This window comes from Antedon mediterranea, chromosome 7, assembly GCF_964355755.1.
Source record: "Antedon mediterranea chromosome 7, ecAntMedi1.1, whole genome shotgun sequence".
Lineage (NCBI taxonomy): Eukaryota > Metazoa > Echinodermata > Crinoidea > Comatulida > Antedonidae > Antedon > Antedon mediterranea.
The window spans coordinates 25,064,119-25,085,657 of NC_092676.1; the positions used below are offsets into that span (position 1 = coordinate 25,064,119).

Consider the following 21,539-nt stretch of genomic DNA (forward strand, 5'->3'; position numbering starts at 1 on the left):
AGCAAAGGTAACTTTACCATTTGTTTTAGGTAAGATTAGATAAATTAAGAAATTTCGAAAACACAACAGGCCTACTTAGTTATCCTAGATGTCATTTAAAGCAGCCTTTTACTACCTACAGCATATTTCAGATAATTATTTGTACAGTATATAATTTAATACTTTACTATACATAAACATAAGTTACTACTAAATAAAATATTTTGGTACGGTAACTTAAAAATGAAATGTTATTATTTTATGTAAGATTAAATTAATTGAGAAATTTCGAAAACTTTCACGCAAATATACAGTAGTTAGATGATTTAAAGCAGCTTTTACTACCTGTAGCAAACTAATGTAAACATAGACAAAACGCATTGAGTCTTTATTATATTTAGGTTACAGTAAAACATTCTGATTTTTTAAACACTGATTAATTTGAAATGTTCAACTGATGCCTGACTACTTTTCCACTATTAAACCAGTAGAAAAACAATAGTACGCTGTACGCATGCGCAACAAATATGTATTCGTTGATGTTATCAGAAGATTGAAATTTATAATTACCTAATTACTTTCACGCTTCCCTGTTGTAATAAAGTGTTTTTTTTTATATTATAGTTATTCTAAAATATTTATAATGGCTGCACTGATGCCATGGTTGCATATCCACTGTATCTGGCTCCTTTGGCATTCCCAAGCGAGTCCATGTTTTCGTAAATGTTTGTATCGTCCTGCTCCTCCTCGTCGAGATCTGGATACAGTCTGGGTCCGAAATCCGGTTCTTCTTCGCGGAATGTGTCCATTGTAACGACTTTCCATTGAGTAACTGGTTCGATCGTCTTACCAGTGTTGTTGGGAAGTTCTGAGTACGAGTTTGGACGCGCGCGTTCAACATCGTCAAATTTGGTAGTGGCTACTGGGTCTTTACTGATTGATTGTTTCCTTTGTTGCCGATTGTCTTTTTTCATTTTACAAACACACAGCAAACAGACAAAAATGATGGAAAATATCAGAGTACCAGCTGCGCCAATAATAAAATATAACTTAATATCTAATAGATTGTTTTCAGTTGCAGTGGGTGCAGCATTAGTTGTGGTGGTGGTACGTCCATGATGCATAGTGAAATTTGTTGGCATGGCCATACCTTCTATAAATAAAAATGATTTGGCATTGGCTCTACTCCTCTGATCCTCAACACCGTTTCCAACTCGACATTTAATCTCGGATTGATGCAATTCTTCAGTAACATTACGTATACGAAGCGTACGGCCGCCGTCTTCTTTAATAAACTGTCCCTTCGGCAACAACAAATCAACTTTCACTTTTTCTACCCACCAGTTGTAGTATGTAACCTGGGGAACAGTTTCTCCAAGACAGACAAACACAGCATCTTCCCCGCGGGATAGAATGCGGTACGGCGGATCAATCTCAGCTTTTGCTTGTATCTCCAGCGGACTTTTCAATTCACATTCTAGTTTTTCTTGATTGTCAAAACGCTCTGAACATTTAAAAATGGCAAAATTATCGGTTTCTGTAACCTCTTGTCTCACCTCGAAAATCCGACGGTTGCCATCTTGCCTTTCTGATGTACCGGTCATTCTCTTTCCATATTTACGAAACACAATTGAGCTACTGTTGTTTTCGGTAGAACATAAGAACGTTGCCATTTCTCCGGGACGGATTACATTTACAGGGCTCACATCACATTGTAGCATAGATATTGGATTTATCATCATGCATATCCACAATAGAATGAAACTTATGTTTGAATTTTTCATGTTGGCCAATACGAAAGTTAGTTAGTTCGGCTGAGTTGCTGAATAAGTTTTTGAGAAAGCGTTTGCTTGTGTGCCGTTCAACTAAACAATCGAATTGTTTTTAAGTTCACCAACGGTGAACATGCAGTTTTGTCGACACCGGAAATGTATAGACTTCCGCATTGTTTGTATTAATTCATTGTTTTCTTGAGTACTGCTATTTATACCAACAGTGCGCACGGGAAAGGTGAGTTTCCACCTAACTATGATGCGATAGATTGAACCGTGAAATAGATTACTGTATACATTTACACTCATAAATTATTATTATCTTATTTTTGGAATAAAGGTTACTTAACACTAGTTTACACTGGTATGACTATAGTCCGAACAGGTACAATAAAAAGAAACAGTATGGGAAAAGCTTTCCTAGACATCTGTCCTGCTATACTCACTGCGTACTCCACTTAAGACATTGCGGTATTTAAGGACCTGCACACAATTTAGTTATAAAAGAAAAGCCATATTTTAAATAATTAATAATCTCCACTAGGTTGACTAATGATTGATATTTATATTGCAATATTTTCCACTCCGTATACAATTCTCGGCGTTGATACATTATTATCATTATAACACATTATAAACCAAGGAAGAGTGAATTCCCGGATAATTACCTCATTCACAGGTGACAGACTTAAACAGAAAACAACTGTAATAAAAGCAATGCGTCACAATATAAACTTTCTGTTGTACATAGGGATATATACTACAAGGACCATTAAAGCATCCGTTTTGTTTATCATAAATCATAATAACAGATAATAGTAATATAAATCGGTAGCTCCATTATGCTTACAGAGGACTCATTTCCTGATGAATGAAAAGGCTACGGTACATGTTCCTTGACGGCGCACTGCCGTCGTTTACGCATAGTAAGTCATTGCGGTAGGCCTAGGAAAACTGTGGTTCATAGGGATACTACTGTATTACGTAAATTACTAATAGTCGAATGTCGAAATATTAGCTCTGTCTACACTATCAAATAAATGCGATGTACGCATATATGGACATGAGGTCATATTACTACCATATTTGGGTATATCCCTACCATATTTGGGCACATCACACTTCATTTGTCTAGTTTTATAGTGTAGACAGAGCATATTAATTGAACTGATTTATACGCGATGACAACAAGAGAGTATAAGAACCTCGGTTGAGAGGTTGAACGCGCGCGACGTGTACGCCTTTTATTATCCAATGTAAATTAAGTAACTCATTGAATTTCTTTGACATCTGTGATTACTCTCTGACTCAATTGATATCTCCACATTCAATATTACAAGTAGAACATCGATCTTCCAAACATTAAGGGCGCGACTCACTTTATTTGAGCTCATGAAAGATATAATTTTAATATATTTTACAGAGGGCGCTATTTATGACAAACTTTTTAAAAAGTTTGTCATAAATAGCGCCCTCTGTGGTTGAATGAATAATGCGCATTTAAACAAAGTATTACATAGTATTTTCGTTTACGTATTCAATTATTGTATTTTAATTTTCTGAATGTGTGAAATTTTTAACAAATTGGTGATTCATTTTAAACCCACATCGTAATGAGTAACTATTGAAACAGGAAATCTAAGATTAAAATTTATTTTCTGATTAAAACTATCGCTATCATGTTTTTTCAGTGTAACTCTGATGCCTTGAAAAACACATTATATAGGACACTCGTGGGTTTGTATATTATTCTAGCTTTAAAAAAAATAGTCATCGAACACATGTATTGTGAAGTTATTATTCGCTGCTAATACTATAGACTCACTACAGCCGTGTAGACATATGCATTGTCTGCTAACACTATAGACTCACTACAGCTGTGTAGGCCTATTACATTGTCATCGTATTCGTACTGGAGGTATTTCGTTAAAACTATGAAAAGCAGTTTATACTCACTAACGTAGTCCGAAGTCGGGAAAAATTGTATCCATCAAACGTCTTTAAAACATATACATGCCTTATACAAAAACATTCAATCCCTTAACTTAAGAACCGTCGTGAAGAATAGTAAATACCAGAAGTGACAGAGAACTGCGGGTACACATTATGGAGATAGATAGTCTGGGTCCCAGACGGGTTTTGACTTTTAATATTAGTAAAAAGATAAATATGTTGGCACATATGGCGTTTCATACGTACACTACTTGAGCTTGGAAAAAACGAAACATCGTGAACTACCACCATAAAAAAGAGACAATAAATAGGCTTACAGAGTTGGAGCAAGTCTAGAGACAGGTAGTATAATCTGGATAAGCGTGCCCGGCATCAATCTTTCGTACCTTGCTGAAACATGTGCAGACCATGCTGCGCAGTAACCTCCAATTACCAAATTGTTTCGACCGTATATAGCCTATTTCCTGATATTCCCTTAATATAATAATACATTTCCTTTTTCATAATATGATATGAAATATATAAACAGATTGAAGCATTTGAACAAAACTCAATGGCGCGGCGCATGACGTAAGATACACGGTACTGTTTTGGAAGCTTTCGAGTTCAAACGAACAGGACCTAGTACACATGCGCGTGTTGCATTTTTGATACCATTCTATAATTATCCGCCATTATTTATTCCATGCACCATAGATTGTTTCACAAAATCTATTTGTGTTTTGCTAATAATTATAGTAATTTGGAATCTAGAAGTTTCCATTCCACACAAAGGAGTGATTAACGAAAAGGGTAAGATTGCCTAGACCAGCAAGTCACGCATTTGTAAACGAGTCGTTTTAACTTACATATTTCCAGAAAGTTAACAGATGTAGGCCTACTGTATTGCTAGTTGAAGCATGAACAAACTAAACAAATTATCATTTTTGTTTCTTTAGGGAACTAATTTTATTAATGCCTATATTCCGGAATTTGAATTTTTTATTTAATTGATTAAAATAATATTTTTGATATATCTTATCGCAACAGGTTTTTTATTGAATTGGATCATTATCAACAGGCCTGTATAGGTTATCTTTCTTGCCAGCAGTAGGTCGGTACGATATTCAATCTTCTGCCGCTGTAAATACGGTAACTTTTTTTACATATAACAACACGTGGTAAAAGCGAGACTAACCGCGAATTGGTCGTCGGTGTGGGGTTTTTCAAAGAAAATAACTTATTCCTACAACCGTTGATAAAATTCCTTTTAGTTTAGACTCGATTATACTGTCTAAGTTTCTTACCAAAGTTTATCAGTTGAGTCTATTGTGACTCAATTTAGAACAAATGTCGGATACATTTAGTAAGCAAAAATGACAAAATGAATCGCATGTGTCCGCTTGTTGAGATTCTAAAGAAACATTTCCGGCACAATCGAAACAAATTCCCAAGTGAGATATTTGGGTTCATAACACAGATTCATAAATGGCTTTAAATGTAATATTAAAAAGTTCTCTTAATTTGCGGGTAATTCCATAAGTTATATATTCTTTAAATTATTAAAGAAAATGGAAACGTATCTGTTGAAGTTTTCCAAAGTTTTTGAAAACAACTTTCAATAAAGTCATCATAACATTCTAACATTATGTACATTGTAAAAATTGTAGCACAAAACAAAAGTTTAAATTACAACATTAACCTATTTATTCCAGGAAAATAATGGAAACATATAACAGAAACTAGAAAAGGAGAAATTACTAATCTTACTAATCCTGAAAAAGGTTCATTTAGATCCTAATATTATAAGAGAGAAATTTCTTTTTTGTTGTAACCAATATTAACAGTCTACTTGAGAAAGAAAGCTGAATGCTTGCGAAATGTTGTTGTAAGTACCATTTTTAGTACTTTTCGATCGATTAGATCAACAAAAAAGAAAAACTCTCTCCTAATAAACCCAATCCTATAAACAGCGAAACTCAGTAGTACGAGAGGCGGCATGAATACGAGGCCTAACTGATTTTTTTTAATGTGTTGTTTAATCAAGAATGGTGTCCTGTAGGCCTAACTGATAATATTTTATAAAAATTACGTCATTGAGAAAGACATTCCTACTAAATATTTCAGATACAAGAATCGGGTAAACCGATTCTTGTAGTCACCAAAATATTTCTACTTTTATAAAAAAAAAAGTACTACAAATTGGTGTTTACGTAATTAAACTTAGCTTAACTCAATAGTCTGTTATAATCCAGGAGTGTTACCTGTCTTAACCGGACCTGTCAAATTCGATAACTAAGCGTTAATTAAACGTAATCAGACAACCGGAAGCAATACTCACTATCATCGAAATAGCTGTCGATTATATTTGTCATAATTACTCATTTTATACAGTAAAATTGACCTTTTAATAGTAGGGTGAAACAAAATATAATCCCAATCAAAGTCGACTCGGTATTAGTAATTTTTATGAAATATTTTGCGGTCAGTAAGTAGACTAAGGGTGGCGCTGGAATAGTGACGACCGATTTATCCCGCGGGATAGTTTAGTACTGTAATTAAAGTTTATTTTCTAAAACTTTGTTAGTTCCTGAGTTTGCAGCACAGATAGATTAGCAGAGATATCTATTGCTTCCTGTGTTTGTCTCAAAATGTTGCAAACCTTGTTCTGGATGATTCACTCCGATATAATAAATAAGATCGTTCTCAAACTCCGTTTTGCTTTATTCAATATCTGAAAACAAGATCGGATGAGGTCACACCTGGTGTGTGTGAAGACACGTTTTGCAAATTCATACAATTTAATTGTAAGTCTATTCATATAATGTAAAAACCCTGGGGAGGTTATTGTAGCACGACCTCGGGAGTCTGGTCATTGCGTCGCAAGATTATGCACACATTGAGGTCATACGCAGGTTGACCTAAGGAGAGACAAGCTGGAACAAAATGTATTCTGGTAAATGTTGTCCTTGAATATGATTTTATAGAAGGAGGGCATATCAAAACCAGCGTGGAGTATACGCCGTTCTGACAGGTTTTCATGTTCATAATATTATAGGTCAAAGTGCCGTGGATTTTGACAACAGCAATACGTACTTTGTTTATAATACAAGCAAGCAAGCTGAGTTGTTTGAGAATAATATATGGGAACCACTATTTGAAAAACACAGATTATTCGCCGGGATATAACTGGTCAAACTTCAGCTTTGTTTTGATGGTTTTGTCGAGTAGGCTATGTACGTCAGATAGATCGGTTTATCGTCAATCATATGGTTCATAATATTTTTCAAGATGATTTTGCGCGAACTGTATGTTTTTATTGCTACACTATTTTCATACTTGCACATTTCTAGATGTATGCAACGGATAGCTTTCTTTGAAACGCCGAGGAATGTTACGGTAAATGAAGGTGACGTTGCCTCTATGACATGCGGACTTAATCAGAGGTTGAATCTTAGTCAAACAGAGGAACACGTTGCTTGGTATAAATCAGGTGCTGGTGGAGCTTTAACAAGGAATAATGATGTTTTTTCTAAAGCGCTTGAAAATAGGACACATGTTATAATTTCTGGTTCGGGAAGTCGATTCACATTGATAATATACAACGTAAAACTGTCGGACGCCGGTATTTATTTCTGTGTTGTATTTTCGAGGGGTAGCACTGTGCCATCCCCTGCTGCTTCTATAGGTGTTCGCAGAATAGTTAAATCTGGAGCAATTCCAACACTAACGACGAACGTCCACCACAATGGCGATGGCACATCTATGGTGTCACAGCTACTTGCACCAAATCGGCCAAGTGTACCAACAACAACAACAAATAAAAACAATTTAAATAATAACGATAATATTGATCTGAATTATCTTGATACAAAACTACAAAGTGCGCTAATCTTGCATTTAATGGCAGACGGAATTTTCTTTTTTATTATTTTTATTACAATCATTATTACTGCTTTGTGTTTACGCAAACAAATCGCAACCTTTCAATTAATTCATCAACATTTGCATTTTCAAGCGGATAATAAAGATGGAAAACGAAGAAGATTTATGAGTTGGAATGGTTTCAGTCAGCATAAAGGTAAGAAGCGATCGGAGTATCAAGAATACATAAAAGAAGGGGGAGCACGAAGTGAGTATACGACTCTCAACACTGACCGAATGCATCGTGTTGGTTTACTCAAAGACAATGCTAGCAGCAGCAGTTCACACACGGTTGAAATGACGTCTTTAAAGTTGCCTTCTCAACATTACCATAGTTCAGTTCTTGAAGATGTCAAAAAGACATCGACTCAGTAGCGACATTGAAAGGACATTTCTAAGAACATTACCATAGTTCAGTTCTAGATATCAAACTAGAGGTATCACAACGTCCAAAATACAAGGACAGCTATTAGGAGATAAAGATAAAATAAAAATTATCAATAAATGTTGAAAGGACATTTCTAAGAACATTACCAGTTCTTGAAGATATAAAACATATGTAGACGTATCACAGCGTCCAAAATACAAGGACAGCTATTAGGAGATAAAGATGAAATAAACATCAGTAAATGTTAAAGGACATTTCTAAGAACATTAACATCCGTTCTTGAAGATATTAAACCTATGTAGACGTATCACAACATTATCAGTAACTGGTTAAGATATTTCTAAGAATGTTCTTCAGTGATGCAGTGGATTTTCCATGACGAATCGTCAAAACCAAGCACAGTTTTATCATTTTTTTCAGAAGGAACTTAAATACAGGTGAATATAGGTGACAGGTGAAGGCATACAAATAAAATATTTATTAAGATAATGTACGCCCTAAAACAATTTGCATCATCTGGACATAAAAATTATGTGATATTTAGAGTGGCAAAAACAAAATCGACAAATCAATACCGAGAATGTCAAACGTTCACGTAGATTGCAGAAACAGTACCGAATTGATACTCCTCAAAAACTTTTCATATTAAGTTTCAGTCTCATGGGTACTTCAGACCAACTGTCTGCTAACAACAAAAATCGAATGAGGAGTTATTCTACTATAATTTACTTGATAAAGAGATAACATTCATTGAAATGTATAATATACTGCAACTACTGTTGTATTTACTTTGTCTCGATGACTTGCGATATAGTCGGTTAAAAGATCTAGTGACAGTTGCAGAATTGGTTGCCGGCTGACACAAATTGTAATTGTATAGATTTGCACATTTCTTTCTTTCTTTCATTTAAAGCTTAATTTCTAATTTCACACATGTTATCCGGTCTAGTTTACTCCCATATATAAGATATGATTATATGAACAAACTTGTTCGGTTATATCCTTACCAAAATGCTAAGTAAAATTAAAAATAATATTTCATTTTTTAATAAAATTATTGTCTAGGCTCTACTCAAAGTGTACAGATTTTTTGTTAAAACATGTTCACATCTAAAACCGGTGACAAACGTAAACTAAAACACATTTCCTGAAATATAGTAAATTGTTATATAGATTCTGTTTACAACTTTTAATGCATGATGTTACTATAGAAGGGCTAAGCGACTAACCATTCAAAACAGAATTTTCGATTTAAAGTTGTCATTTTCTTATACAGAATCACGGTGTTAGTACTGTAACCAACATTTAATTGTACTATATATACATTAAGTTCAATGTGTAAAAACAATTTTAGTATTTTCATGACATTTGAATAGTTTTAATATGTGATATTTCCTAATATAAATGGACAATTAATACAAATGCCACTGAACTCTTCAGGCCCGGATTGGTTACCGGGTTGGTTTTCCCACAAAGAAGGGTCATGCTCTAGGCTAGATAAGCATGATATTTCACTGCATATTTCACTGCTGATCTCTATTTAAAAGGTATCTTCAGGAAAAATGAGTTTGGATCTAGCATGGTAAATACATAGAAAATAGACCTGGGTGAAGCGAATAGAAGCCTAAAGATATGACAATCGTCAGACACAAAATGTGATCTAGCATTCCAACTATGTGAATTACTTTAATCAAATCATAAAATTAATAGTTATCAATAAACTGAATTAATATCAACAATTTGTATTGGTATCTAATACTGTTGTGGGAAAATCAAACTGGCAAATATGATCAAAAGCGCTGACATGACCCGATTGAAGAGAGAATTACGTCATTTCAAAAACTCGGCTCCACCCTTGTTATCTATTTGTCTCATTCCTTTACAAGTTGACAGACTTAATATGGTATGCAGTCTAACAGATTAATTACGTATTATTCAGATTCAATTATTGTCTCCAGGAAACGATTGTTAAAGCAATCTGGAAATTTGGTTAGATTACCACTGAGGAAACGATTGTTGAGATCATTGCTACCATGGGACTACATCCGAGTATTATCCAACCAAAATTATCATATACTTTAATTTACATACAATGACGAGTGACAATATATTTTTTTTTACTATGTGTAGAAGATAATTAAACACATTAGTAAGCTGCTCCAAGATGGTATTGGGTGGAAGTGTGAATTATGGCTTTGTAGCCCTGATAAATGTATCTAGGACTGTTTTGATATTCATTGGGTTGTGTCAGGCTTCAGGCATTATTACGAAACAACCTAAGTCTGGGCACGCTATTGAAGGCTCTACGCTAACACTGAGTTGCGAGTTTTCCCGCCCTTTACAGTTTCGTGACGAAAATATCGTTTGGTACAAGAATCACAAAGCATTATCCACAAATGACGTAGTGATATCGGAAGAAGACAATCGGCGTTTCATATCTGTGATAGTAAGTAAAAATAACAAACGTTTTGACTTGAAAATCAAACAAGTCTCAAACAACGACACGGGTGTATACTTTTGTTATTTTACACTAAGCGATGAGAGTACAGCGCGATCAGTCAACGCATTTATAACTATAGATCCAGTACCAGAAACAACGACCGCTTTCCCGTCAACTTTTTTCACCAACTCCCGAAAAACTGACGTCATCAATAAAACGCACCCGACTGCTGTATTTGTTAGCATCAGTACTACGTGTATTGCATTGGTACTTCTGGTGATCATTGTTTTATGGCTTTTTAAAGGAAAGAAAACTTACGATAATAATAGATACATCAACGATCTTATAATGCCGTCGTCTTGTTTAAAACGAACTTATAACGACGACGACGCGGAAGATGAAGTGCCGTCAACGAGAGCTTTTGAGGACGACGTGTTTGTGAACAAGAACGCTGCGGGGTTATTTTTTATTTCTGGTAGGCCGCCTACGACTACGACGATTGATAACAGGGTACAAAATGACTATCATGATATTAGCACGATAGTACCACCAGCAAAAGATATATCAAAACAATTATCTCATGGTTCAAATCCAGTGAAGAAGGAACGAAAGCATCGCAATGTCGAGGGATTAACGTATGCGCAGCTAGATCTCAAGACAAATAATAAAGCAAGTATACGTAGAGGTATGCCACGCACGAATTATGCAGTAATCGAACTTCAATAAAACGTTAACATAATTACAGGTATAATATCCGATATAGTCCAACGGAAGAAACTATTACAATATTTTGGACGATGACGGGTAGCAATTTGGATGCACGCGAAGGAATGTGTGTTATGACGTCAACACTTTTAATAACTGACAGTGATTCACACACAGATTGTGTAGAATATTTTTTTTCACGCACACTGTTGATTCACACACAGGCTGTAGACTATAGAATGTTGAATTCACACACAGGTTGTGTAGAATGTTGATTCACACATAGATTATGTAGAATGATGATTCACACACAGTTTAATTTTGTTTCACACACTTTGTGTAGAGTCGGTTCACACGGTTGTGTAGAATGTTGATTCACAAATAGATTATGTAGAATGTTGATTCACACATAGTTTAATGTTGTTTCACACACAGGTTGTATGAAATGTTGATTCACACACAGGTTGTGTAGAATGTTGATTCACAAATAGATTATGTAGAATGTTGATTCACACATAGTTTAATGTTGTTTCACACACAGGTTGTATGAAATGTTGATTCACACACGGTTGTGTAGAATGTTGATTCACAAATAGATTATGTAGAATGTTGATTCACACATAGTTTAATGTTGTTTCACACACAGGTTGTATGAAATGTTGATTCACACACAGGTTGTGTAGAATGTCGATTCACACACAGGTTGTGTAGATCGAGTCGGTTCACACGGTTGTTAGAATGTTAATTCACACACATAGAATCAATAGCATTATTTCCAACTATCCGGAGGGCAGTGAAGTTTGTACCGATTTGATAATCAGTATTGTCTCCGCCTTCAACAGATAATTAACCCCACCTCTCTTTAAAACATTTATAAGCTTTATATAGGCCTCATGTAAATATAAATCGATCATTATATTTTATACTTCAATTGATGTTTTTCAATAAAACGTATCAAATGTAACCTGATTTTTGACTTATTTATATTGTCTTATGTGTTTTGCACATCTGAAGTTGGCACGTAAACATTTTATTGAATTGAATACTGTGTAGGCCTACACACGTAGGCCTATGCTTAACTATCCACTCACCCATCATACACCGGCCTAATATGCCTTACTGTACAGAATTAACTGAAGCCTATACTATAGGAGCTACCATTATTGCATCCAAACAACAAAGTAAACTTACCTAATACAGTAAATTGGCATCATAATGTATGGCCTAACATCTGTTAAAAGGAACTGAATTGCACCTTCCATTTTTGTCATAAGACCTACACGCTTTCCTTTACAAAAGGTATGTCAAGAATGTGGAAAAGAAAAAAAACTTTTTTAAAAAATCCTTAAATACAGTAATAGAAACATAATTTAACAAATACATTTTATTAAATAAGGGAATATAAAAAATAGACCTTATTATAGATATATAGGCCTATGTGTTTTTACTCGGTAAATAATTATACACCTTCAACATCTGTCAAGTCAATCATTGACAGAATCTCAGCATACGTATTATACGTATATCCAGATTTTAGATGTTTGCAATAGATGTCTCCGTGGCGCAATGGATAGCGCGTTGGACTTCTATGGTTGTCAATGCAATTCAAAGGTTGTGGGTTCGAGTCCCACCGGAGATGTTATTTTTAAAATTTTTACTAGCTTAACTTGAAACATCGATACTAGGTCTATATTATTTTTAATGGCTATTAAAGTCAACGCCACTCACTTCTAAAGCTTGGTTCGCATTAGAACGCATCGCAAGGACGTAAGTGAGCTGACCCCTGACAAGCGACAATTGGAAATGTTACAATACAAGCAATCTTTGCAACAGATGTCTCCGTGGCGCAATGGATAGCGCGTTGGACTTCTATGGTTGTCGATGCAATTCAAAGGTTGTGGGTTCGAGTCCCACCGGAGATGTTATTTTTTTTATATTTTTACTAGCTTAACTTGAAACATCGATACTTGATCTATATTATTTTCAATGGCTAATAAAGTCAACGCCACTCATTTCTAAAGCTTGGTTCGCATTAGAACGCATCGCAAGGACGTAAGTTAGCTGACCAAAGCGACAGTTCGAAATGTTTACAATACAAGCAATGTTTGCAACAGATGTCTCCGTGGCGCAATGGATAGCGCGTTGGACTTCTATGGTTGTCGATGCAATTCAAAGGTTGTGGGTTCGAGTCCCACCGGAGATGTTATTTTTTTTATATTTTTACTAGCTTAACTTGAAACATCGATACTTGATCTATATTATTTTCAATGGCTAATAAAGTCAACGCCACTCATTTCTAAAGCTTGGTTCGCATTAGAACGCATCGCAAGGACGTAAATGAGCTGACCAATGACAAGCGACAATTCGAAATGATACAATACAAGCAATCTTTGCAACAGATGTCTCCGTGGCGCAATGGATAGCGCGTTGGACTTCTATGGTTGTCGATGCAATTCAAAGGTTGTGGGTTCGAGTCCCACCGGAGATGTTATTTTTTTTATATTTTTACTAGCTTAACTTGAAACATCGATACTTGATCTATATTATTTTCAATGGCTAATAAAGTCAACGCCACTCATTTCTAAAGCTTGGTTCGCATTAGAACGCATCGCAAGGACGTAAGTGAGCTGACCAATGACAAGTGGTAATTCGAAATGTCACAATACAAGCAATCTTTGCAACAGATGTCTCCGTGGCGCAATGGATAGCGCGTTGGACTTCTATGGTTTGAATAATCAATGCAATTCAAAGGTTGTGGGTTCGAGTCCCACCGGAGATGTTATTTTTTATACAACAATGATTTGCATAAAATATGGGACTTATTCACGTCAAGCTCACCTGAACTTAAATATCACCTTTTTTTTTGACGACCTACAAATTCATGAAGAATATCAAATCCAATGTATAAACAATATTAACTATGTATTAGCAAGTAACATCTTTGACAAATATTGTAAATTATTTTTAACAACTGCATGGAAAGAACGCAACGAAATTTATAATATCCTTCCATAACACAATCTTTTACTTTTCACTCAAATGTATTGAATGTATTTTTATAACCTAATGTGTATATACTTTTTAACGTAATAATGTATAATGGTTGTATTTGATTGTGTAGTAAGATAAGTCCATATTTATTTTTTTGTTGTTGCACATCTCTTGAGAATTGTGTCTCTGTTATAAAAGAGAAACAATAAAGTTATTATTATTATTACTAGCTTAACTTGAAACATCGATACTTGGTGTATTATTCTTAATGGCTGCTAAAGTCAACGTCACTCACTTCTAAAGCTTGGTTCGCATTAGAACGCAGCGCAAGGTGAATTGACCAATGAAAAGCGACAGTTCAAATAATCCATCGCTTGTGATTGGTCAAAATACTTGCGTTTACGTCCTTGCGTTGCGTCCTAATAAGCAAAAGTTAACACATTGGTACATATGGCACTAAGCATTGTCATTTATATATATGTGTATTTTTTTATATTTTATTTTATTTTCAAAAAAGCTATACATTAGAAAACATTTAAAAAAACAAACATACATGTTTCACTATTCATAAACAAAGAATTTAACAGAAATTACAAATAATTGAAGGGATTGGCCCCAATCAAATTATTTGTTTACATTGCAATTTATTTATTAGATAACAAAATATTTAACAATATTTCTTTTCAGGTTTATTGTTTATTATTATTTTGTATTTTATTATAAATCTGTATTATCCACACGCTATGATGGTGAATTATGGTTTCTCATGCTATGGGAATACTGTTGCAGCATCGGAATACCGTTGCAACATCGGAATACCGTTGCAACATCGGAATACCGTTGCAACATCGGAATACCGTTCACCATCGGAATACCGTTGCAACATCGGAATACCATTTCACCATTGGAATAAAGTTTAACTATCGGAATACCGTTTTAAAAAAATGATTGTATTTTGTAGTACTGCGTATTCTCTTCTCGAATCTTGATATATCATTTTGGTTAAAATTAAAGAATATCCATAAAAGTTCGAATTAATCATTTTAAAGTAAAGTCTTTTTCATTTTAAAACTTTGAACCACTTCACAGTGCCATCTTCAAGGATCTATTGGACCTGAAAATATTAGAAATAATACCATAATTAATACAGTTATTAGGATAGCGTAGGCCTATGTACAAAATAAGTATAGTATCAGGGAAATTCCACTCTTCCCTGGAAGTATTATGGAACACTAAAATACATATTAAACCCCTTTTTTCTCCTTTTCCATGCCACCTAGATTGTTTTAGATCTAGTTTAAGTAGGGCAGGAGGCGCCTGAGTCTGGGATGACCGAGACACAACTGGTGCTGACCGGGGTTCAATTAGACCGATCCCTGGTTAGGGGGTTTGTTGGGCATGGTTGGAATCCCTTTTATCGTATTAGTGTACAACGTTTACAGGTTTCACAACATTAGATGCTATATAATCCAAGATTATTATAACAACAGGTACAAAACGGGAATTTAGGAGACTGCGGTATAACAATGATCGAAAGAAAATTTACACCAACGTACTGGAACACACCAGTCATTATTACCGTTGAGAGAGTCATATATACATTGGCACCATTTAAGCTTACCTTCAGTAATAGTTTCTGAAGTTGCACAAGGTCCAAATGTCTCAATATCCAGTTCGAAGTCTCTAAGGAGACAGGCTTCTCGTTTCAGTTCACATGCCGAAGGGTATGTTACACCATCTGTTCCGCAAACCGGGTGTTCTGTTCCGTGGTGTGGCCTTCGTCCACCCTGGTGTGGTCTACCATGGTGTGAACCACCGTGGTGTCGTCCACCGTGGTGTCGTCCACCGTGGTGTGAACCACCATGGTGTCGTCTACCGTCTTCTTGTTCACCGCCTTCTGGTCTACCGAGTCCTTCTGGTTTACCGCTATTTGGTCTACCACGGTTTTCTTGTCCACCGCGTCCTTCTGGTTTACCGTGGCCTTTTGGTTTACCGCTATTTGGTCTACCACGGTTTTCTTGTCCACCGCGTCCTTCTGGTTTACCGTGGCCTTTTGGTTTACCACTATTTGGTCTACCACGGTTTTCTTGTCCACCGCGTCCTTCTGGTTTACCGTGGCCTTTTGGTTTACCGCTATCTGATCTACCGCCATCAAAGGAAAATGGACATTTTACACAATACTTTTCTGGATCACCTAAGAAAAAATACAATGCTAGTTAGTTTGCTAGACAAGATAAAACACATTACATGCACAGCAATAAAGAAAACAAGCTACAATATTATGACCTTTGATCCGGAAGCTTTTAACATCTATTGATATACCATCTTGTAATTAATGTGTGCTACTGTATAAATACCAATTGTATAATGTCCATTCAGTTTATAAACAATACGGTAGGCCTACAGTGTCAGCTACGATTAGTCTCCATGGTAGATAATTTCACATAAATAAATTATCTATTTTTATATAAATGTTGGGGTTTGTCATACTACAGGTCCATACACACCACAATGCAACAAAAACAGAGGTTATTTAACAATTTTAAAAAAAGTTTCCAAAAAAATATATATTATCCAGAATAAGAAAGTCGTTTTAGCAGACTAAACAATCCAATTTGATGAAAAGCAATATAAAAATACCTTGATCTTCTGTACATTCTCCTCTCTTTGCAATAGTTAAGAAAAAATCTAAACATCTTGCTCTTTTGAATTCGCATCGATTGTAGGTGACGTTGTCGCTGCCACAGATTAATACATCGTCTATATCAGCAGTACGATTTTCACATTCCTCAAACTGCATCTCACAAAACTCTTGCCTCTTTTCAGGATCTGGATTGAAGCCTGCGAGAAAAAAAGGCCATTCTTTTGATGAAAAGGGTACGCAGCTCGCTCCGAAATGTGTTTTTGGTTGTAAATATTATGGACAGCGCGCCTTTTCCTGGAACGCCATTCCAAACTCAATCAGGAAAGATGAATTGGTCACCACTTCAACTCCCACCTAATTATTCATTACTAATCGTTTGCTTTTATAATACAATTTTCTGTTGATTGTTCAGCGCTTAAGCTTGGTTCCCACTAGCGATGCAACGTAACGCAACCTACGCAACATAAGAAAATGCTCTTCCAATAATTGTGTTAGCCCCCGCCTGCGTGATATCAAACCTGCGACTTTTGCAACACCGTTGTGTCGTCGGTTCCCACTTGTGATTACGCAATAGATCACTTTGCGTCAATGCGTCGCTGCGTTGCGTTCTAATGGGAACCACGCTTAAAGCTTGGTTCCCACTAGAACGTAACGAAAGGACGTCAACGCAACGCAAGCGTTTTAACTAATGACAAGCGAAGTTATAGACGGTTAGCAATCACAAGCGAATAAGCCATTGCTTGTGATTGGTCAATTCACTTGCGTTGCGTTACGTCCTTGTGTTGCGTCGCTAGTGGGAACCACGCTTTAGAGACGCCCTGCATTTTACGCTATTAAATTTAACATTATTATTAATATTTGTAAACTATAATTTAACAACATTTTGTGAAGTGTATCACTGTGGTAAATTGTTAGTAGCTTAAACAACAAATAAGATGAGGTCAAACTTACCTTCTCCACAATCACCAGGGTGTTCAACAGCAAGATCTCTATCTTCAGTTTCGCATTTAACAGCCAATAATTCGCAAACTGTTGAGTATGTTATATTATCTGTTCCGCATACAGTCTTATTCAATTTTGGTGTACAGTTTTCACTCATGTTACACACTACACTTATGTTTAATCTTGCTAAATCTAAATGAAAAAAAATTTGTAAAAATAACACTGTATTTCGTACAAAGGTATTAGTACAGTTTACAGAAAGATTTGTGGAAATTAGTATATCTAAATTCTTTCCCCAGACCTAAACATAGACTAGTCCTACCTAGCACCGGGCAAGTATAATGTATTTTTATAACATACCTGGTCGACGTCCATGTGGTCGGTGTTCATGTGGTCGGTTTTCATGTGGTCCGCGTCCATGTGGTCCGCGTCTATGTGGTCCGTGTCCATGTGGTGGTTTACGTCCATCTAGATAAGAAAAAAGAATATATTACAGAATCATTCTCTTGAAACAAATACATAATATAGCATTTCTTAAATTGAACGTATATAGGCCAGACGAAAAAAGACAAAACGTATATTAGGACTTAATTATTTATTAGGCAAACCATGACTTACCTGGTTTGCCATTAAACTCTTGTACAGATGGGCGTTGTCCGCCAAAGTCAGGTATTCCAGCACCGGATGGACGTTGTCTTTTTCCGTTAAAGTCTGGCCTTCCACCAGGAGTTCGCCTTCCACCAGGAGTTTGCCTTCCACCAGGAGTTTGCCCTCCACCAGGAGTTGGCCTAGCACAATCTTCAGAGCCACATGCACAAGGATAGTCAAACTCTACAGTCGAGTCATCTCCATAACATTTCACTTTCAGTAATTCACAGTAATTTGAATATGTGTTTCCATCTGTGCCACAGACTTCTCTTTCCAATGGTGGACATGATCCGTCCTCTGGTATCCTGTCGCAACTCAGTTCTAAAATATGAAAATGTGTCCAGTAAATAGGGTTGTTTGTTGACTTATAATATTGTATATGGAAATATTGTTATTATTATTAATCATTCAACAATGAACATATAATGTATCATCTTCAAATAGGGCTAAATTCGTTATTATTTGTTTTTGCATTATGAAGGCCACGACAGACCGTACATTAATTGAGGGCGCTTTACTTATTTTCAACCAACTTCATTCATTCATACGTTCAATCATTTATTCATCAACCACATTTATTACTAAGTTTGCACTGTATTCCAAACTACTGTAACGTACAGAAATGGAATTTCACAAAATAGCTCAAAATCTTGGGTATACTGTATACGATAAACATTGCACACATGAGAATGACATCCATTTTTAACAGCAAATTGTGCTTTCAGATAGATATATTGGATGTATTGTCAAAGATAGGTATTTGTGTAGCCCTTTTTGGATAATAATTTTAAAGATACTACATTTTATACTATTGCATTTTACTCATTTAAATTAGATCATCATGCTGGTTTCTATATCAACAACTAAATTAGCTTAACACGTCGTCCCCCAGCACCACCGGGACCTTTCCCACCTAGAAAACTTCCGGCAGCACCACCGGGACCTTTTCCATCTGGAAAACGTCTTCCGGCACCACCTGTACCTTGTTCACCTGGACCTCTTCCGCCTTGAAAACGTCCGCCAGCACCACCGGGACCTTTTCCACCTGTAAAACGCCCACCACCACCACCACGTCCCGGTCCCCGGGCATCGAGCACTGATGCGCACACCAAGACCAGTAGCATTACAATTTTCATCATGTTTTCTGGAAATAAAAAAGTATTACAATAAATATATCAATCAACGTTAAAACATGGAGTTAAAAACTCCGTGATGTATTCTAAACTTAATGAAAAACCAGATGATAAGAAAAGGAATGCACATGTTGCATATTTTTTATAATTCATGAAAATAAACAGTAGACTGAGTTCCGTGGATATTGTTAATGTCCACGCAATTTAGCATGCACAATAATATACAGTATACTACAATAATTACAAGTATAAAAATTAAAGTTCTATTGAGAGGCCTATATAAGTTCTATTGAGAGGCCTATATAAGTTCTATTGAGAGGTCTATATAAGTTCTATTGAGAGGCCTATATAAGTTCTATTGAGAGGCCTATATAAGTTCTATTGAGAGGCCTATATAAGTTCTATTGAGAGGCCTATATAAGTTCTATTGAGAGGCCTATATAAGTTCTATTGAGAGGCCTATATAAGTTCTATTGAGAGGCCTATATAAGTTCTATTGAGAGGGCTATATAAGTTCTATTGAGAGGCCTATATAAGTTATATTGAGAGGCCTATATAAGTTCTATTGAGAGGCCTATAAGTTCTATTGAGAGGCCTATATAAGTTTAATATTTCGCCAAAAAAAAAATTATTTATCTAGTAATAAATCCTAGTAAAGAAAGTTTAATCAGAATCGCTATCGGTTCAACAATACGTTTAAACTTGTTGTTGATACACTATTATAATAGGTCGTTTCTACTAAAAACATGTTACGAGAATAGATGATCCAATTTAAATAGGCCTAAAGATCTAGACGTTGAATCTCATCTTACGAAAACGTTACACATACAGTAACATGACTTTCAATAAACTGTAACTCCCAAAAAAATATATATTAAAAAAATAGATTTGGTTCCAAATATGTCACTCTAATAGTTACAAACAAGGTATAAACAATATAAAACAAAAACTTTTGTTCAAAATTTGTAACGCACTATAACTTTAAATAAAGTACGAACCATACTTTGTTCCAATAGGCCTATGCCTATGCCTATGCCTATGCCAATCAGTCTCAATTACAAAAATGGTTACAACCAACTGTAGAGAACACAAACTAAAAATTTAAATAAAGTTTAAACAATATAAAACAAAAATAAAAACTTACTTGTTCCAAACTTGCTTTGAAGAAAAATGTTCAAGATGTGTTAGATTTGAGCTTCCAGCTCCAGAATGACAAGTTACGGAGCCGGTGTCTCTTTTTAAACATTTCAAGCAACAATGAAAACAGACGGAAGTGAGGTCATCGAAGTTTAAGACCTGCGCATGTGACGCATAGGTCAGGGACATGTAACCAATAAATGCACGTTCAACGCCTACGTCATAGCCTTGGAAAGTTTTGTACAGTATTAAGTTTCTTATCTAAATTTATAATTGCATTAGCTGTACTTGACGAGGAACCGAGTTGGTAACAGATTTGAATTTTGAAACAAAACAAAAAACATATTTATATCTTAGATTTAACTATCATATATTAAATAAGCGATACATTCTTTAATTGTTATCCAATATGATTTCATTTACAATATTTTTAACTGACCTTGTTTTAAAAACTCATACAGGAAAATAATGAAAACTATCAAAAAGAAAGTGAGGGTTCATTATGGATAAAATCGGAAGTTATATTCGGCTATGGATCGACAAAGTTCACTCATATACAGGAAAATAATCAACACTTATAAGTATCAAAAAGAACGTGAGGGTTCATTTGAAATAATATCGGAAGTATTCGATTACTTGGCTCAACAAAGTGTAATTACATCATCATCGCCCACTCAACTAATTTAATTATCTTATTCCTCCAAATAAGGAATTGTTATCTTTAATTTAACTGAAATCTGCATGAAAAAGTGTATTAATCATTTAACAACACTCATATATCATATATCCCACATGTTACCAGAATTTGGAACAACTTACCCGGTGAAATTCTTGCAACTGTGATATTTCTGTTCTATTCTTTTAAAACCAAATTATTAAATTATCTCAATATATTTATTTTTTA

General features: G+C 35.3%; 1 protein-coding gene and 5 non-coding genes across 8 annotated transcripts; 5 read left to right on the forward strand and 1 right to left on the reverse strand.

The window, feature by feature from the left end:
• The first annotated feature begins 12,692 nt into the window (after positions 1 to 12,692).
• Positions 12,693 to 12,779, forward strand: Trnar-ucu (transfer RNA arginine (anticodon UCU)). Its single transcript is given in 2 exon segments — positions 12,693 to 12,729; positions 12,744 to 12,779. It is a non-coding gene; the product is annotated as a tRNA-Arg (tRNA).
• A 196-nt stretch (positions 12,780 to 12,975) lies between these two features.
• Trnar-ucu (transfer RNA arginine (anticodon UCU)) lies at positions 12,976 to 13,062 on the forward strand. Its single transcript is given in 2 exon segments — positions 12,976 to 13,012; positions 13,027 to 13,062. It is a non-coding gene; the product is annotated as a tRNA-Arg (tRNA).
• Positions 13,063 to 13,256: 194 nt separating this feature from the next.
• Trnar-ucu (transfer RNA arginine (anticodon UCU)) lies at positions 13,257 to 13,343 on the forward strand. Its single transcript is given in 2 exon segments — positions 13,257 to 13,293; positions 13,308 to 13,343. It is a non-coding gene; the product is annotated as a tRNA-Arg (tRNA).
• A 198-nt stretch (positions 13,344 to 13,541) lies between these two features.
• Trnar-ucu (transfer RNA arginine (anticodon UCU)) lies at positions 13,542 to 13,628 on the forward strand. Its single transcript is given in 2 exon segments — positions 13,542 to 13,578; positions 13,593 to 13,628. It is a non-coding gene; the product is annotated as a tRNA-Arg (tRNA).
• A 198-nt stretch (positions 13,629 to 13,826) lies between these two features.
• On the forward strand, positions 13,827 to 13,919 carry Trnar-ucu (transfer RNA arginine (anticodon UCU)). The gene is made up of 2 exons: positions 13,827 to 13,863; positions 13,884 to 13,919. It is a non-coding gene; the product is annotated as a tRNA-Arg (tRNA).
• A 693-nt stretch (positions 13,920 to 14,612) lies between these two features.
• On the reverse strand, positions 14,613 to 20,760 carry LOC140054095 (uncharacterized). 3 transcript variants are annotated; one of them, XM_072098941.1, is made up of 8 exons: positions 20,643 to 20,760; positions 19,357 to 19,509; positions 18,336 to 18,686; positions 18,078 to 18,185; positions 17,727 to 17,909; positions 16,772 to 16,972; positions 15,753 to 16,325; positions 14,613 to 15,245 (listed from the first exon to the last, which is right to left on the reverse strand). In XM_072098941.1, the coding sequence occupies exons 2-8, from the start codon at positions 19,502 to 19,504 to the stop codon at positions 15,229 to 15,231; spliced, it is 1,581 nt and encodes a 526-aa protein (XP_071955042.1). In that variant the 5' UTR covers positions 19,505 to 19,509; positions 20,643 to 20,760; the 3' UTR covers positions 14,613 to 15,228. The 3 variants fall into 3 exon arrangements, with proteins under 3 accessions (XP_071955042.1, XP_071955041.1, XP_071955040.1); XM_072098940.1 differs by having other exon boundaries at positions 19,348 to 19,509; XM_072098939.1 differs by having other exon boundaries at positions 19,279 to 19,509.
• Between the last annotated feature and the right edge of the window lie 779 nt (positions 20,761 to 21,539).

Coding starts and splice junctions, on each gene's coding strand:
- LOC140054095 (XM_072098939.1), bottom strand. CDS start 19,504: ATGATGAAAATTGTAATGCTACTGGTCTTGGTGTGCGCATCAGTGCTC. Junction 18,186..18,335: donor AGAGTTTAATGGCAAACCAG/GTAAGTCATGGT, acceptor TTTCTTATCTAG/ATGGACGTAAACCACCACAT. Junction 16,326..16,771: donor AGAATGTACAGAAGATCAAG/GTATTTTTATAT, acceptor ATTTTTTCTTAG/GTGATCCAGAAAAGTATTGT.